The 19,269-nt window shown below is 44.0% G+C and overlaps 1 protein-coding gene across 2 annotated transcripts in view; it reads left to right on the forward strand.

Annotated features, from left to right (window-relative positions):
• Positions 1 to 19,269, forward strand: part of IL6ST (interleukin 6 cytokine family signal transducer) — a 99,712-nt gene that overhangs the window by 35,927 nt on the left and 44,516 nt on the right. For both annotated transcript variants that reach the window (XM_068251232.1, XM_068251233.1), the window contains exons 2-4: positions 10,752 to 10,811; positions 13,574 to 13,888; positions 17,507 to 17,627. In XM_068251232.1, coding sequence (XP_068107333.1) covers positions 10,763 to 10,811; positions 13,574 to 13,888; positions 17,507 to 17,627 — 485 coding nt within the window. In that variant the 5' untranslated portion in view covers positions 10,752 to 10,762. The remainder of the gene's footprint in view (positions 1 to 10,751; positions 10,812 to 13,573; positions 13,889 to 17,506; positions 17,628 to 19,269) is intronic.

A 19,269-nucleotide genomic window follows, 5' to 3' on the forward strand; every position in this document is an offset into this window, starting at 1 on the left:
AAAAGTCTTCAATGTTCTTACCAAATTTTGATTCCATGCAGGTATTCTTCTCTTGTAGGTAAAGATTAAAAATTCCTCGCTAATGTTAATAAGTGATTAATTTAGACTGTTTTAATTAAATTCTGGAGCTGGATTGTTTTGCAATAAAGGGATGTCATTAAGTTAGTAGATGGCAATTAAATCTTTACTCATTAATTTAAGGCAAACCTCTATTGAAAATCAGTTTAGCAAGCTGAATGGATTTAAGTCAACTTATCAGCCAATCAACCATCCCAATCGATTATTTTTGAATAGGATGAAAATCGGTGCTGCCATGAGCATGCCTGATTGATGATGCAATGTTCATGTATTGATTAGGCATGCTGCAAGAAGTTGTGGCTACATGCTCGATCGGGTGTGCAGTGGTAACAGCGTGCGATATCGGGATGAACGCAACAAAAACCCCTAGTGAAAAATGTCCCTCATGCATGAATACTTTACCTGTCACTGTGCGATGCTGTTTTTGCCCTCTTCCTGGTACTTAACTTGTTGCCTCTGACAAAGCAGGACTACCCTGCGAAACGGCTGTCAGGTTATCAGGGCCGGTTCTAGACTTTGTTTTGCTGAGGCAAACTTGTGAGGATGCGCAAAGACTGTGGCAAAGGAGAGGCCTATATACAATTATTTATCTCATTTTAAGTTGACGGTTGATATTTTAAGTTGATTGACACGCGCTAGATGGATCCCTAAGGAAACATCGCTGGGCTGAGGCTGTACAGACTCCTAGTTAAGGTACGTACACACGTCCAACTTTTTCAAGCAACTTTGAATGACAAGTTGGACGAGTGTACGCGATGTCGAGCGACTGATAACAGCCGGTTTGCACAATCCACTCAGGGGATCCGTTGGACTGTCGTTCAAACTACTGTAATGCAAGAAACACACTATACAATTTTGTGTTAGATAGATCATTTCTTTCATGTCCGATATTATTTTCAATTGTTTTTCTGGTCGACTTCTCATAGTGAATGTAAAAGATAAGAGAATTGAGCAAGAAAGCAAGGGGAAAAACTAATTAAAAATCGATTGAATGGAAAATTGACCAACAAAAATGCATTGTGTGTTCCTAGCATTTGGTCTGTACATGTGTATAAATGACTTTTAGTTGTTTGTCCGACTAATAGATGTTCAAACAAGTAGTTTGATCAGTCATTTAATCTAGCATATCAGCCGCTTTGTTGGTTAGTGTGTACATGACGTCTGAACGACTTGTTGTTTGCACTACCAGCTGTTCAAACGACAAGTTGTTCAAAATAGTTTGACGTGTGTATGTAGCTTTTTTTTTTTTTTTTTTTTTTTTTTGCCTGCATGTTCTGTTGCAGTGCTGGGGAACACTGAGGGCCAGAGGAGCAGCACCGGAGTGATGTCACACAGAGGGTGGGGTGAGTAAGGACAACAAAGCCATCGGCCAGATGTATCCACTGGGCGGATTGCTGGCCGGACGGCCATCAGGAACTGCTGTACATACGCTGGATTATCTGCAGAGGTGGTCATTATCAGCCATCTCACCCGAGTGTATTCTAACGCATATGTACGGGCCTTCAAATTCAGACCATGTTCTACTGACCCCTGTAGTTTTAAGGACCCACCTAAACAATCTCCATATACATCTCGCACAGCACAGTTGTTAAGATTTAATCTGAAGTTTGCTGGGTATGTGTGTTGCCAGCATTATTGATTCTCCATTTATCGTGTTATTGGTCCTTGCGCTGCCTTATTAAAGGGCCATTATCGCAAAAAAAGTTATTTAAAATACATGTTAACACATACAAATCAGAAGTTGTGTACGTTCCTTCCAGAGTAAAATTAGCTATACATTTTCTTCTATGTTGCTGTCACTTACAGTAGTTAGTAGACCTCTGACAGGTTTTTGACTAGTCATCTCCTCGTGGGGGATTCTAAGTATTTAATTTATTCTTTACAAGACGATCCAGGTAGACTATCTGTGTGCGGCCCCAACGTGGAGGGGGGCCCACGCCCAGCAATGGGGGCCTTAAGATCCGTGAGGGGAGCCGCGATAAGATACTGAGGCTTCCCTCTCTTCAGGGTAAGGTCTGATTTTGAACCCGAGCTTTGGCTCTGGTTCACTTAAAGAGAAACTGAACTGAAAATAAAAAGTTAAAATAACCATACACAGGTCATACTTACCTCCCATGTAGTCTACTCCTCAGTCTTTCTACTCTCCTGCGTCCCATTTGTCCACTCTGATCAATGGATTTTTCCGTCCTCCATTTTAAAATGGCCGTTACCCCATAACAGCTTCCTGGTCAGCACACTATTAAACTGTAATATCACCCACTTGAGCCATGGGGAAACATGGACATTACCTTGCACATTCAGCTGTAACTGACAGCTGCTGATATATAACTGACAGTAACTGGTATATTTCAGTTCTGACGAAATATTGTCAGAACTGGAAGGGATCACTGTAAGAAGAAAATGGGGAGCTTAGTATATAACTGCCGGTGAGGTTAGTATATAATCATTTGCGGCTATGTCATGTGTTTATTTTAAATTATTTGCCTCGCTTCAGGTTCCCTTTAAGCAGCCGTGAAGCGTGTTTGTCCGCGTTCTACACATTAATGTTTAGTTAATGTTTCCTGAAATCTGCGCCCCTCCCCTCTTCTGGGAAACTCTCGCTGTGTTGCAACATCAGCAGAAATCTCTGCCCCTCAATTCATTGTCCGCTTCCCAATGACTTTGTTTTTCTTGTCGCTCTTCTTCACAGGTTATTAGTTTGATCTGTGCTAATCCCCATGGTTACATATCTTGACTTATTTGTGTGCTGGGATTCTGTCCCTTCCTGTAAGATGTATTCTGCAGAATATCAGGACTACATCAGGGTCTGTTTCCTTTGAGAAACAGGAAGAGGGGTCACAGCCACAATCACAGCTCTGCTCCTTGGAGGCCGAGGGGGGGGATCCACAGCCTTCCCATCAGTTGTCCAAATACTGCTGCTTTACTTCACTGTTTGTAAAGGGGATTTCTGGAAAGGCTGTTTGCAAACGCGTTCAGGCCGGGTCCATCCACGGTGGCAAGTGAGGGGATTTCCTCAGGCGGCAGAAGTCTGGGGGCGACATCAGGAAGTGAAGTGTCTGGCCAACCTAAACTGGGGGCACCTATACCTGGCTACCAATACTGGGGGCACCTATACCTGGCTACCAATACTGGGGGCACCTATACCTGGCTAGTGGCTACCTACTTATATGCAAATTGTCAGGTGCTGTGCATTCATTCCAATTCAGTGGGGGCGCATCCTCCCAAGTTTGGCAGCAAAAAGTCTAGAACTGGCCCTGAACACGTTGTGTAGATTTTGAATTGCTTTCAGTAACAGAAATGTTATTTTCCGCTGTATTTTAAAGCATGGGAAAGACAAAACGTACTCTAACATAAGCAAACCTGCTGGGCAAAAAAAGGGTTACATTTGAACCTGAGAAATTGATACTTATGCTATGTACTCACCTCGCGAAACAGGGAGATGGATCCAGCGATGTCTCACTGATGAGCACTCCGCCGATCCATCTTCCGGCTGGCGGGTATGCGCGATGTTACACGAAGGGCCCAACGAGACTTCAAGCGATCGCAGTACTTTGCACGGAAGTCACCATCGCATAATGATGCTTGATTGCAGCGGGAGGCAACATCATTTAACGTGCTTTGTTAAACGATGTTGCCCAATGTCGGGTAACGTCGCCGCAAGTATCGCCTGGTGGGTACAGAGCTTAACCTGATATTTACGCAGGTGCAGACTGCTCCCGGTGACTGGAGTGCGCGGCCTCGTTGCACACATGCGCAGTGGATCCTGACTGGAGCTCTAATACTGGCAGAGATAACAGATGAATCTTACTCCTGAAGGCATGCGCTGGAAGATGGAGTGAGCTGGGTGAGAGGGGTCAGAGGCAATTTTGGTTGCTCTTTTTCTGCACCTGCTAGCGTAAAGATCCTGCAGGGAAGGTAAGCTACAGCCAATTATCCTTTCCGCTGTTCGGATGATGCGCTGCAGCCTCCCCTTTTCTAATGCTGAGCAGGAGCTGAACCATACAGTCATAGATGATGTTATGGTGGATTCGATGATTGCAGTGTAGAACTGCACCATTAAATTCTGAGGTAGGCCAAACTTTTTCAGCTGCCGTAGATGGTACATCCTTTGTTGCGCTTTCTTGACAATAGTGCAGTGTTCTCCCCAGGCTCTTTTAGCCGGGTGCTCCACCCAGCTAGTTTTATTGACCACCCGGCTGTCATCGGCTCACCTTCTCCTTTGCTATATGCAGAGAAGCGCCAGCCCTGCATTCTGTTATCACACCCCACCCGGCTACTTTTTCATGCCACCCGGCTGGAAAAAAATTCTGGGGAGAACACTGTAGTGGCAGTGTTGTCCCATTTTAGGTTGTGTGAGATAGTGGACAGAATGAAATTATGGACAGATTGAAATTATGAACAAACCTACTGTCCCTATCTTGTCCATTAACCAAAGACTTCCTGTATTGCATTATTTGGGTGAAAACTGGGAGAACTGAGGGGGTGCATAAAATGTTATTGCTGGATTGTGGATTACGTTACTAAAGTCTGTCGTCATCCAAGACCTGCGGCGAGTATTGCTTCATGACAATTTGTGTGTGTCTGTGTGTGTCTGTGTGTCTGTGTGTGTCTGTGTGTGTCTGTGTGTGTCTGTGTGTGTCTGTGTGTGTCTGTGTGTGTCTGTGTGTGTCTGTGTGTGTCTGTGTGTGTCTGTGTGTGTCTGTGTGTGTCTGTGTGTGTCTGTGTGTGTCTGTGTGTGTCTGTGTGTGTCTGTGTGTGTCTGTGTGTGTCTGTGTGTGTGTGTCTGTGTGTGTGTCTGTGTGTGTGTCTGTGTGTCTGTCTGTGTGTCTGTGTGTGTGTGTCTGTGTGTGTGTGTCTGTGTGTGTGTCTGTGTGTGTGTCTGTGTGTGTGTCTGTGTGTGTGTCTGTGTGTGTGTCTGTGTGTGTGTCTGTGTGTGTGTCTGTGTGTGTGTCTGTGTCTGTGTCTGTGTCTGTGTCTCTGTGTGTGTCTCTGTGTGTGTGTCTCTGTGTGTGTGTCTGTGTCTGTGTCTGTGTGTGTCTCTGTGTGTGTGTCTCTGTGTGTGTGTCTCTGTGTGTGTGTCTGTGTGTGTGTCTTTGTGTCTGTGTGTGTCTGTAAAATGTAATGTTTCATAAGAAACTTCATACAAGCATCCAGACAGCCGGTCTTGAATGGCCTGATTGTTAAAAGTTGAACTACAGTCCAAGTTTACTTTGTTTATAAAATATTACCATGGTGTGGCTTTATTATAGAGAAAACAATTACTTCATTCAGGCCTTGTTCACATTATAGGCGTTTTGTAAAATTGTAAGCGCGGGCGATTTTCAAAATTGCCCTGAAAGCGCTTGTGCAATGATTCTCTGAGAGAGTTCATATCGGAGCGCTTCGTTTGCGACCCGCTTTGAAAAGCTCTGCTTGGGCCATTTTTGAGGCGAACGTGCTGCAAATCACGGGGGAAAAAAAAGCCCACCGCGGACCGACACGCGAGCCGAACGCAATGTGAACAAGGCTTAAGGGCCTGTTTCCACTATCGCTATTTCGCATGCGTTTCCCGCATGCAAATTCGCATGGGCAATACAAGTGAATGGGACTGTTAACACTTATCAGGATTCGTTTGCGTTTTTCTGTGCCGAAAAAATCTGTGCCATCAGAATTCGCATAGTGATATGCGATTCGCATACAATGTATGCAATAGGAAATTTGCGTGCGGTTTTGGTATGAAAATTTTCATGCAAATTAGCATGAGATTTTGCATGGAACCAATAGAAAAGCGCACAGGCACTGATATGTCGCATACATAGTAATACATGCGAAATGGGATGCGAATTCGCATGAAAATTTGCGGAATCCGCATGCGATTTCGTTAATGCGGATTCCGTGACGAATCCGCAACGCACAAGTGGAGACGGGGCCCTAAAAGTTACTGACAGGGTTATCGGTGTGACTTTTTTTTTTTTCTGTGAGAATGTATCCAATTCGTTAACTTTTTGGGGTTCTTGCACACTCCATGTGATTCAGATTTTTAAATCTCTATACTGCATGCTGCGGTTTTATTCTTTTGATGGCATCAAATGAAAATCAGAATTGCAAGTTGGAATCACAAATCGGATTTGCAGTGTGTGGGGGGCCGCTGAGCTTTTTCATGCAACACTTGCAATTTTTCTGCATCTCCATTGACCTGCATTACATTCGAATCCCTGGGGAAAAAAGGCATCCCTACAGCTTTATTTAAAAACGTTAAAAAATTGCAAAGCACGCCAAAAAATAACAGAAATATGATGCCATTAGATGTGTGACAAACACAAAAGCGCAATTCTGCACGACACAGCGAAATTCAAACCGGTGTTATAGAATTTGAGATGTGAAGAGAAGTTTTTGATACAGGCTTGCCATAAAACAGCAGGAAGTGTGAAGAAAAGCTTCTGAAAGTCATTTTAAACTCTGATGTGAAATTTAAGTTTTCAGCAGCAGAAATCCTGACATCAGTTTCTGGTGTTCTTTAAATCATTGCAACACTCCCGTGTGATCACTAGAGGGAGCCAGTCCTTGGCTTTGTTACATAGCTGAAGGGAAGGCAGGAATTGAGCATGTTACAGTAACAGGGAGTTCCAGTAAACTGCTTTTTATTTTTTTTTCTCTTGGCTTTCTGGGAAATCGGTCTTGCCTTGAATCCTAGAATCAGCTTTGGGTCAAAGGTCATTTCTAAAATTTTACATTGCGCAGCTCTGCATTTCCAGTAACCGCAGCTTTCTTACCATTCTGTAAAACGCTCATCTGACAGCAGCCTCAGGTTTCCTGCAGACAGACAATTATAAGTGGGTGCTCTACCCCCTCTGCTGCATCCACAATATTCTCTGTAGCTGGGCGGAAGGCTCTAGAATGTGTGTATTCCGCAAAGAGAGGTGTAGATTTAGAGACCTACTACTCTGAAATAATTATTATTTATATAGCGCCAACATCTTCTGCAGCGCTGTACAGTGGATAGATAGATAGATAGATAGTCTTGTCGCTTAACTGTTCCTCAGAGGGGCTCCCAATCTAATCCCTACCATAGTCATGTCTGTGTATGTATCATGCAGTGTATGTACTGTAGTCTAGGACCAATATTTAGGGGGGAGCCAATTAACTTATCTGTATGTTTTTGGGATGTGGAAGGAAACCAAAGTGCTTGGAGTAAACCCATGTAGACACGGGGAGAACATACAAACTCTGTGCAGATAGTGCTCTGGCTAGGATTCGAATCGGGGACCCAGAACTGCAAGGCGAACGCTAACCACTACATGCTCCGCCATCTCATATTGTCCACCCACAGTATAGAAGTGCAGAGAGATTGGAAGATTAGGGAACGCTCTTTCTGGAAGGATTTAAAGCACAACTCTGGAAGCTGGTGTAGATGACAGTTATTTATCAGTGTCTTCTGCAGGTTAAATTATGTTTGAGAAATGTAATATGAGCCGATTTGTCCTAGTTGGAGTTAAGAGCAGACTTTGTTGGCAGAACTGCTGTTACTGCTTATTGCCTTAAAATCTATTGAAATTGGGGCATCGTTCTATGGCAGATTCGATCAGCGATAGAATTTGCCAGGGAGAATTGTATGGGCACCCTAAAGGACAACTGAGGTGACCTGATGGGATATGTACAGTGCCAAGCACACATATAACTAGGTTGTGTTTCTGTTTGTCTTCCTCTGCCTGAAAAAGTTAAACATCAGGTATGCAAGTGACAGTTTATATCCGGGTGGGACCGAGTCGGACTATAGCATAACCCTTACTGATAAGTAATTACAGCGATAAAACTGTATCTAAAGTCAAAGAGACTCGGCATAGATACAACTGTTTTTTTTTCTCATCAGTTTTTTGATCCGAGGTGAACTTTTACACATTGCATAATTGTGTTCCTTTTCTATTGTTTATAGGGCTTTCCTCAAGCCAAATACTTTTTTCTTTTTGTTTTAATACTCTAATTCCCTATAAACTAAAAAGCCACGCCCACACGTTTTCAGAGAGCCAAGGCAGTAGCAAGGGCTCATGGGAGCTCAGTCTGGACAGGAGGAGGGGGAGGTGTTGCTAGCCATTGATTTCAGAGGCAGAGGGGAGGAGGGAGGAGGAGAGGAGATTAGGCTGATGGCTCAAGTTGCAGATAAGCCTGCCTCTGTGTAATGTTTACAAACAACATGGCCGCTGTCATTGTATCACAGGAATAAATAATCATATTCTATTAAAGCTGTTTGAAGCTGTGATTTGCTATGTAATCTATCTAATCCTTAGATAAGACATATAGACAAGTTACTTGTTATAGTTAGTTTTTCATCCCGGATCCGCTTTAAGTCTGATTGAGAATCTCTAATAAATGATGGACTTGATGGTCATTACTCCATAAAACGGCTTCTGGTGGGAATACTGGCTAGATACTTAAAGCTGACTGATTTGCTTTCAGCTTCCATGCAAAGATCTAAAGGGAACCCGAGGTGAGAGATATATGGAGGCTGCCATATTTATTTCCTTTTAAACAATACCAGTTGCCTGGCTGTCCTGTGTCTCTAATAATTTTAGCCATAGACTCAGAACAAGCATATGAATATCACGTACTCTGACTCAGGTTTACTGGATTAGCCGTATGCTTGTTCCAGGGTTTTGACTCCGACACTATGTATGCCAGAAGATCAACAGGACTGCCAGGCAACTGGCATTGTTTACAAGGAAATATGGCAGCCTCCATTTCACTCGCACCTTTGAGTCCCTTTTTAAAGAGGAACTCCAGTGAAAATGATGTAATAAAAAAAACAACTTATTTTTACAATAATTGTGTATAAATGACTTAATCAGTTTAATCAGTGTTTGTCTATTGTAAAATATCTCCCTGACTTACTTTCTGACATTTTATCACGGTGACATTTTTACTGCTGGCAGGTGGTGTCAATGGAAGGAGATGCTGCTTGCTTTTTTTTTGGCAGTTAGAAACAGCTGTAAATAGCTATTTCTCCCATGCAATGAGGTTCACAGACAGGAAACTGTCAGGGCCATGGTCCTGACATCACACTGGGAGGGGTTTTACCACAGTATTAGCCATACAGACACCCTGATGATCCATTTGAGTACAGGTAAAGATTTCACATAGGAAAAGGGGTATCGGCTACTAAATGGGATGAAGTTTAATTCTTGGTTATGGTTTTTCTTTGTGGCTATGCCAAAAATTGCCCACACAGGGCTAGTAACTAGGACTGAGAGGATCCTTGGCCACTGCTTGCTTGTATCATGTTGTCATTGTCCGCATTGCTTAGAGTGCAGCTTCTCTTGCAGGTTTTTAAGTGTACCTGGAGTGATATGAGACAAACCTGTGTTGTGTACATGTGTACAGTTCCAATCCTACATACAACTAGCATTTTTTTTTTCTCAAAGAGATGTAAAGGAGTTTCTCGGCATCTGTAGCATAACTCTCATTGATAACTAATTAGAAATCATAAGTGTGTGTCTGTGTGTGTCTGTGTGTGTCTGTGTGTGTCTGTGTGTGTCTGTGTGTGTCTGTGTGTGTCTGTGTGTGTCTGTGTGTGTCTGTGTGTGTCTGTGTGTGTCTGTGTGTGTCTGTGTGTGTCTGTGTGTGTCTGGGTGTGTCTGTGTGGGTGTGTCTGTGTGGGTGTGTCTGTGTGGGTGTGTCTGTGTGGGTGTGTCTGTGGGTGTGTCTGTGTGTCTCGGTGTCTCGGTGTGGGTGTGTGTGTGTGTGTGTCTCGGTGTGGGTGTGTGTGTGTGTGTGTCTCGGTGTGGGTGTGTGTGTGTGTGTGTGTGTGTGTCTCGGTGTGGGTGTGTGTGTGTGTGTGTCTCGGTGTGGGTGTGTGTGTGTGTGTCTCGGTGTGGGTGTGTGTGTGTGTGTCTCGGTGTGTGTGTGTGTGTCTCGGTGTGGGTGTGTGTGTCTCGGTGTGGGTGTGTGTGTGTGTCTCGGTGTGGGTGTGTGTGTGTGTGTGTCTCGGTGTGGGTGTGGGTGTGTGGGTGTGTGTGTCTCGGTGTGGGTGTGGGTGTGTGTGTGTGTGTGTGTGTCTCGGTGTGGGTGTGTGTGTGTGTGTCTCGGTGTGGGTGTGGGTGTGTGTGTCTCGGTGTGGGTGTGGGTGTGTGTGTCTCGGTGTGGGTGTGGGTGTGTGTGTCTCGGTGTGTGTGTGTGTGTCTCGGTGTGGGTGTGTGTGTGTGTGTCTCGGTGTGTGTGTGGGTGTGTGTGTGTGTGTGTGTGTGTCTCGGTGTGGGTGTGTGTGTGTGTCTCGGTGTGGGTGTGTGTGTGTGTGTCTCGGTGTGGGTGTGTGTGTGTGTCTCGGTGTGGGTGTGTGTGTGTGTGTCTCTGTGTGTGTGTCTCTGTGTGGGTGTGTGTGTGTCTCTGAGACGAACACTTCTGAGTACAGTTAGATCAAGATGTGTCTGTATGGAAGCTGAAGGAACACTGTACAAATCTCCTAGTGTACTGCGAGATGTTGAAAGCGGATTTTAACCCTTATTTACAAATCAGGCCAACATGGCATACCAGGGGCATTGCATATAGAATGGGGGCTATAGAAACATTTGCTTCTCATCGGTTTATTTTCACTTCAAGTTGCTTTAAAGCTTTGTCTACTATTCCGTTTGTGCACTTCATTTACATAGCTCTTATTTACTTGGTTATGTTTTTATTTATTTTTGTATTCTTTCCCCTTTCAGGTACCACCACCATGATCTCCTTGAAGTTACTCTGTGTGCTCTTTGCTGTTATTGCTGCAGGTAGGACAAATGCTGGAGATTTCTGCTACTGGTTTTTGTTTTTTTTTTTGTTAGTTTTTTTTGTGATCGTTTTATTATAACTTATGTAGAAAATTGATAAAGTAGTGGCAAACCTCACCTTAAAGTGGACCTGAACTCTTGCATAGGACACAAGGAAAGCATAAAGTTGTAATTTGATCACTCCTCTGTGTCTCACGACTGCCACGGCAGATACGCCCATTTGAAAGCACAGGCTGTAAGCAATATGTCTGCTTCCATGAATCAGGAAGTAGAAACTGCAGATTTATATTAGGATTTGTATCAGCTGTAACAAATACATGTTTTCTGTTTAAGGCCGGATCCGCACTATAAGTGCTTTTGGGAGCATTTGCGTTCAGAGCTTTTTGAAAATCTCTTCCATTCACTTTCATTAAAATCACAAATGTGATCGTGGCCAAAAAAAGTTATGTGATGTTTTTTGTTTTTTTTACCAGGATTTTAATGAAAGTGGATGGGAGCGTGGCTGGAAAGTGTAATGGTTAAGGGCTCTGACACAGGAGACCTGAGTTCAAATCTCGGCTCTGCCTGTTCAGTAAGCCAGCACCTATTCAGTAGGAGACCTTAGGCAAGTCTCCCTAACACTGCTACTGCCTATAGAGCGAGTCCAAGTGGCTGCAGCTCTGGCGCTTTGAGTCCTCCAGGAGAAAAGCATGATATAAGTGTTTGTCTTTTGCCTTTGTTTGTTTTGTTTTGTTTAGTGCTAATCAAACGCAAACACTCCCAAAAGCGCTTATAATGGTGGCCATACACTCATTAGATTAGCAGCAGATAGATCAGCAGATAGATTTCTGATCTATCTGATGTGTTTAGGAACATTTTTTACTAGGATAGAATTCCAATAGCTCTCAGTTTGAAATCTATTGAAAATTTATCTGATTTTTGCCATCAGATTTCCATTAGGGCCAATGCAAAATGATAAGCAATCTCAACAGATCGACCTAGATTTTCCACCCTGCCAGATCGATTGAAATCGGCCGCCAAACGGTCGATCGGTCAACCGATTTGCAATCGAGCAATCTATTCTATTTTGATCGATCAATCGGCCAGACAATCGGCTGAGTGTATGGGCCCCTTTAGTGTGGATTCAGCCTAAAGGTTGTCATGCTGTTGTGTATCTTTTAGAGAGCAGAGAGGAGTTCTGAGTTCAGGTCCACTTTAAAGGGAACCTGAGGTGAGCAGGATATGGAGGCTGACCTGTTTGTTTCCTGTTTAAATAATTCACATTGCCTGGCTGTCCTGATCATCTACCTCTAATACTTTTAGCCATACACCCTGAACAAGCATGCAGATCAGCTGTCTGACAAAACTGACAAGATTTAGCTGCATGCTTGTTTCGGGTGTGTGATTTAGACTGACCGGAAATATCAGCAGGGCTGCCAGGCAACTGGTATTGTTTAAAAGCAAATATGGCAGCTTCCATAGGTCTCACACGTCAGGTTCCTTTTAAGGGGACAGAGCGTGTTGGTCCCGAATGGGTTAAAGGACAACTGAGGCAGGAAGAAAAAGTTGAGTTTAACTTACCAAGGTGCAACTTCCAGAAAATCAGGGAAAGATTTTAAATTAGGCAAACATCTAAATGTATAAATGACTATTGTAAAATATACGCAGTTTTAATTGTTACATTCAGTAAAGTTTATTTTTAAAGTGGACCTGAACTCTTGTCAAGACAGAAGAAAAAGCATAGAGAAGTGCGCCCTGTATGTATTTAGAGTTTAGCCTGTCTAATTACCCCTCATCTGTGACTAATCACAGCTTTAATTTGATCTCTCAGCTGTCAGCAGCTCAGGGGTCTCCTCTGCCATGGCAGAGCAGCTAATTTGCACACACAGGATGTTAACAATGTCTGCTTCCATGAAAGCAGGAAGTAGACAGTTTCAGATTTATAACAGGATTTGTATCAACTGTAACAAATACATGTTTTTCTTTAAAGATTAGTTCCAATAACCCAAGGGTTAAAGTCGTGCTTCACAGCACAGAAAGTGATATGGCAATTATATAAAAGAAAGAAAATGTCACCAGTTATTCCAGATCAGGGGTGCGCTTGCCAGGCAACTGGTATTGTTTAAAAGTAAAAATCCACATCCCTCTCAGTTTAGGTTCCCTTTAAGGAGAGAGAAGGTTCTGGGTCCTAATGAGCCTTTCTCTCCTCTCCCGGTGTCCGCGGTGCTGCGCTGTCCCCAGGAGCAGTATTTGACTAAATTGGTCAAATACTGCTCCTTTTGCCAGGCGAAGGTGACTTCGGAAAGTCTTTGGGAGCCCGAGTACTCCTGAAGATGGGCCGCTCCACACTGCGCACGTGAGCGCCCTCTATCGGGAGGACTCGGCTCTCGAAGACTTCCGATCTCTCCCCCCCCCCCCCCCCCCCAGATCCGTCCCTGTGTAGAAATGCTGTCCCTGCCTCAAGAAATGGTCAAACTTCCAGTACACTCTAAAGCCAGGCAACTGACATTTTTATAAGGAAATTAAGATGCCCGCCTCCCTATTCTTCTCACCTCAGGGTCCCTTTAAGTGTTTGCATGCAGCGTTGGTCTTCTCTGTATGAAAACACCTGACTACATGCTGTAAAGCTGTGATCTGGTCTTACAAGTGATAGATGTGCTCAGATGGGTAACAAAGGACAATACAAATCCCAGAGGTTTTCTCCTCGGTGCACTATCACACGAATTTTTAGTTTTTTGTTTTTGTTTTTTTGTGTGTGTGCTAACATTTGTATTTGTGACCAGTTTCAGGTGGATCCCTCACGAAATGCGCGCGCATCGAGCCGCTGGTTTACGCGGTTGAGCCTCACAGGAACCTCACTGTGTATTGCGTGCTGAACCAAACTTGCGTGCAAGAAAGCGGCTTCGCGACCAGAGCTGAGGAGCTGTATTGGGAGATAAACGGTGAGAGGATCCCGGACAGCCAGTACACAGCCAACGAGTCAGTGTCGGCCGTGACATTCCAGCATGCCTTGAGCTCCAGCAATACCCTCAACTGCAACATCAATTTATATGGACATGTGAAGACCACTCTACATGGTGCTTTCTTCAACATGGGCTGTAAGAGCTTCTGCCTTTTTTTTTTTTTTTTTTTTCTCTCCCCTCCTAAGGGTGTGTACACAAATCCAATTTTGATTGGCCGATTTTACCACTTCCATGTAGTATGAGACCTTAACTATACAATCTGTTTATAATATTCAATATCTGTTGACCCTCCTACTGCATGGAGGTGGTAAAATTGGTTTGATTGCATTGATTGGCTAATCCTAATTGAAATGGTTTACCAGGCTTAAAGCTGCAGGATCAGCCATACTATGCCAGGAAAAAACCACATAAGTAGAAAAGACAAGACAAATAACATTTATATCGCTCTTTTCTCCTGGCGGACTCAAAGCGCCAGAGCAGCAGCCACTAGGGCGCGCTCTATAAGCAGTAGCAGTGTTAGGGAAACTTGCCTAAGGTCTCCTACTGAATAGGTGCTGGCTTACTGAACAGGCAGAGCCGAGATTCGAACCCAGGTCTCCTGTGTCAGAGGCAGAGCCCTTAAAGTGAACCTTAAGCCAGAAAAAAAGTTTTACTCACCTGGGGCTCCTACCAGCCCCCTGCAGCAGTCCTGTGCCCTCGCAGCTACTCACTAATCCTCTGGTCCCCCACTGCCAGCTAGTTTCGTTTTTGCCGACAGGCCCGTCAGGACTGGCCAACTGTAATTAGCGCTATTGCGGGCCGAGACGCGTACAAAAATACGCGTTGCCGCATTACGAACGCTTAGATATGCGGCAACGCGTATTTTTGGACGCGTTGCGGCCCGCAATAGTGCTAATTACAGTCGGGAATGCGGAAAAAGCTACACGTGGCCAGTCCTGACGGGCCTGTCGGCAAAAACGATACTAGCTGGCAGCGGGGGACCAGAGGATTAGTGAGTGGCTGCGAGGGCACAGGACTGCTGCAGGGGGCTGGTAGAAGACACAGGTGAGTAAAACTTTTTTTTTTTCTGGCTTAAGTGTCCCTTTAACCATTACACCATCCAGCCACATACACATAGAGAACTGCCTGTTCTACTTGCATTACAGATGTATTGTACTGTCCACATTTTTATTTAGTGAATTTTAAATAGTAAATAGAATTCTATTCCTGGCATTTGCCATCTTGATTCCCTCTCACTGAAGCCAATACTTATGTCATTTCCTCCCTTACTTTTTTTTCCTTCCTAAAATCTGCTCTGTCATAGCTGGCTTGCTTTCTACCCTCAGCCAATCGGTGAGGAGCAGGAATGTGGGAGGGGGGATGACCAGCTTCCCTGGTCGGCGATGGCAAAAATAGTCTGACTGAGATAAGATTTATTACAGCAGAAACGTTTCTGATTACATTAAAGTGCTTGCAATGCAGGTTGAGATTCCAGGCTGCATAATGAACACAGAGCAGTGGGTAAATGGAATTTGATTTTAAGGCCGACAATCCCCCTTAAAGGGTGTCCACAGAAATGTGATCACTACTAGTACTCCTCCAGTACAGCAGATGGGAAACTATTGCATCTCAGGTCGAGGGGCATTAATGGGAACCTTTACAGATTGGATTGGTTAGCGGAAATGTGGGCGTTAATGGACACGACCGATCATTTCTGATCAGTTACCGTGGCAATTGGAAACGATGGATCGTTAATGGGCACTTTAAGAGCTTGCTTACCTTCTGACAGATTCTGCTGAGAAGAGGGAGGCTCCAGAGGTGTCTGAACTGTGCATGAAACCACTCCCCTGACTGGCGGGTGAGCTTCTGTATGTTTGAGTATGATCAATGAGATGCAAATTTCATGTAAATGTTATCCAGCTTGACCTTGGACCAATTGACAGGACGTTATTCTGATTGGTCAAATTTCAGGCTGCATTTAATTTACATGAAATTTGAATGAAAAGTAGTAATTATTTACATCTCATTGATCATCAATGTTTGTATCCCTATACAAGACAATCCTAGTTTTAAAAACGTAATGTTTGGAGTCCAGAATGCCTCTGTAAACTGTAGTGGGTGGTGCCTGATGAGCCAGTGTGGATTGTTATAAACAGTGATTTTTTTTTAGAGTGCCAACATATTCCATGGCGCTTTACAGAGTAAGAAACCAACATGGGGTACATAATACACACAATGGATGCTGGTGCATAATACAGAATTGGTAGACATCATAGTAATTACAGTGATAAGTGTAAGTGTAACATGACGAACAGAATGTGTAGCTACTTCCAAGACACAAAAGGGTGAGAGAGCCCAGGCTTGTGAGCTTATAAAGGACAATGGAGGACATTTAACATTGTGTGATGGTGAGGGTTCCTCTAGTCTGCTTTCTCTCAAGCTCTAGGCTGGATGCATGCCAGGGGTGCGTATTAACCCATTAGCTTCAATAGTTCTCTCGCTTGAGATAAGTGCACTGCTTTTGACCTCAGTCGGCAGAACTCGTGCTGTGAATTCTTGGAATGCTTTGATCTCTCTCTACTAGCAGAAAATATAGAAACTGAAAGCACAAGTCCTCTGTCTCACACTGCCACCTAGTAACAAGTGGCCATAAATGGACATTACAGCAGTACGAATTAGAAACAAGAAAATCTAACAAAGATGAAATAAAAATTTGCAAAAATTTGGCCTGGAGCACTTGCAAACCTTTAAATTGGCTGCTAAGGCTGCTTTCACAGTGGGATGTTACAGGCGCACGTTAGAGCAGCCTGTAACGCACCCCAACGCACAGCAATGAAAAATCAATGGGCTGTTCACAGTGCCCACGTTGCGTTACAGTGTAACGCAGCACGTCCACATAACGTACTGCATGCAGTACTGTACACTGTAGACTGTTTGCACATGCTCAATAGGGTTGGTTTTTTTTTTTCATTTTATGGGCGGGGAGAGGCCGCTACGTAGCCAGGCACATGGCTACTTATTATTCACTGCACCTGCAGTGTTTACATCCTGGAGCGGCCGCGGATTGGCTGGCGGGACCACGTGATGCGGAGAGCTCCGCTCACGTGGTCTCCGCAGTGCCTCCGACAGAGCAGGCGCACCAAGAGCTGCTTGTAACGCGGCTCTTGGTAGCGTCCTGCTCCAACACCGCCAGGCGTTGCGTTAGGGGCACGTTATGTGCCCTATAATGTCCCCTAAACGCAACGTCCTGGTGTGTAAGTAGCCTAAAGGTTTAATGGCTTAATGTTTAAGGTTTAATGTTCTGTTTGTACCGCTGTCCTGGAGTCTGAAGGCTTTTGAGATGGCTCTTCCTGAATGGTGGAGGTAGTAGCATGGACAGGCTATTCTGCAGACCTGTCGGTCATTGTGGGAAACAAGGATATTAACATTGGACATTATACAAGGGAAAGGAGGTATTTATAGAATTGAAAGTAATCAAGAAAAGCACTTTCATTGCCAATGCCAAAGTTAAGGCAGAAACAAAATTTGGAAAAGTCATGAATGTTTGCCTTCTCTCTGTTCTTACCAGGTCCAAGCCATGAGACGTCTGAGTAGTCATCTGTGGTTGCTGAAATTAATACAGTAGACAGATTTGCTTCTTTTACATTGGGTGGGATGTTCCTTACGAGCCAGAGCTCAGCAATTATGAAAACCCTCACCACTTTACCCACATGCTCTTTCTGCAATCCCCGTAACTTGTATGCAATACAAACTTTATATTTGTGTGTTTTGCAGATCCTCCAGAAAAGCCACAGAACTTGTCTTGCATTTGCTATAATAAGGATAGGCTGACCTGCACCTGGGACCCGGGCCGACCAACGCTTATCCCCACCAACTACACCCTGAAGCAATCGTGGTAAGTGGGCTGTCTGTATGATTTCAGATAGACTGGATAAGATTGTTGGTTTTTCGTGTACTCTTGTTCTGTATTTTGTTACTATCCGATCTGAACCATTTAGGAGGGTGCACACCTTTAAAGTGGAACTTAAAATGGACCTGAACTCTTGCACAGGACAGAAGGAAAACATAGATGTATGTATTTAGAAAGTTTAGCTTGTCTAATTCCCCCTAATCTGTGACTTATTACAAGTGTAATTTAATCTCTCAGCTGTGTCAGCTGGCTGCTTCGGCAGAGCAGCTACTTTGTAAACACAGGGTGTTAACCCTTTTTCTGCTTCCACCAAAGCAGGTAGTAAACACACTGCTTATTTATTGCAGGATTTGTATCGGCTGTAACATAGAAACCTTTTTTTTTTTTTTGTTCTTTAAAGATTATGCTGTTGCTTATCATTTAGAGCGGAGATGAAGTTCAGGTTTCAGGTCTGCTTTAAGTGAAAATAAACTGAGACAATTGTATCTATCATCCTACTACTAAAAATAACTTTTAGATATCCCACAGTTTTATGTTCTGTTTAAAAACTTCAAAGCAGATTTATTGTTTTGTTTTAGCTTAATGAAACCCGGTTTCCCATATCTCAGTGTTAAAATATATAAACTATTGGCCTTTTTATTTCTCCACTGCTCTCAGCCCAGTCTCTGCCAGGAAAGTATTTTATGGCTTTAATTCCTTGTCAGTGAGGGATGCTATAGTCCCACTGGATCCAGACTGGAGAAAACCGGTCAGTTGTAAGGCTGAATATTAAGTCAGGCAGAGAAAGAAAAGGAATGCAGCCTAGTTATTTTTGTGCTTGGCACTGTACATACACGTCTGTCTCATCATATCACTTGACATTTAGGCTACTTACACACCAAGACGTTGCGTTTTAGAGGACGTTATGGTCGCATAACGTGCCCCTAATGCAACGCATGGTGGTGTTAAAGTTGAACGTCAGATTGGGCAGCGTTATGCAGTTCTCAAAGCGGCCGCTCCAGGTTAGTCATAGGAATTCCAGGTCTTTTTAAGGATTCGGATCATTTGAATTCGATCATTGAAAAGATCCGGATCTTTGAACCGAATTATTTGAATCATTTTACTAGGGAAACAGACTGGGTGAAATGATTAGCAGGACAGGACTTTCCCTGCACTGTACATTCTGTATTTTCCTGTTTCTTCCAGACATCCACTGTGAACCGAATCTTTCATTGTGGTGATCCGATTGATTCGACTCATAAAAAAGATCCGGCTCAAATGAACAATTCGTTCATGATCCGAACAACACTACAGTCCCACCACGAGTCTCTGCAGTGCAGTGAATATTAGCCATGTGGCTGGCCGCAGAGGAGGAGGGTAGACCTCCTCCTCCAACATTACTGAGCATGTGCAAGCAGTCTAACGTGGCTTAGCCCAGTATAACTTACAGCATGCAGCACTTTGTTTTAAACGTGCTGCGTTACTATGTAACGCAACGTGTTACTGTGAACAGCACATTGATTTTACAGTGCTGTGAGTTAGGCTGCATTACTGGCTGCTGTAACGTGGGACTTAAACGTCCCACTGTGAAACCAGCCTCAAGCTTCCCTTTAAGGACTTTATTTACAACATGTGCCTAGTGGGGCTG

The sequence above is a fragment of the Hyperolius riggenbachi genome, chromosome 1, assembly GCF_040937935.1.
Source record: "Hyperolius riggenbachi isolate aHypRig1 chromosome 1, aHypRig1.pri, whole genome shotgun sequence".
Classification (NCBI taxonomy): domain Eukaryota; kingdom Metazoa; phylum Chordata; class Amphibia; order Anura; family Hyperoliidae; genus Hyperolius; species Hyperolius riggenbachi.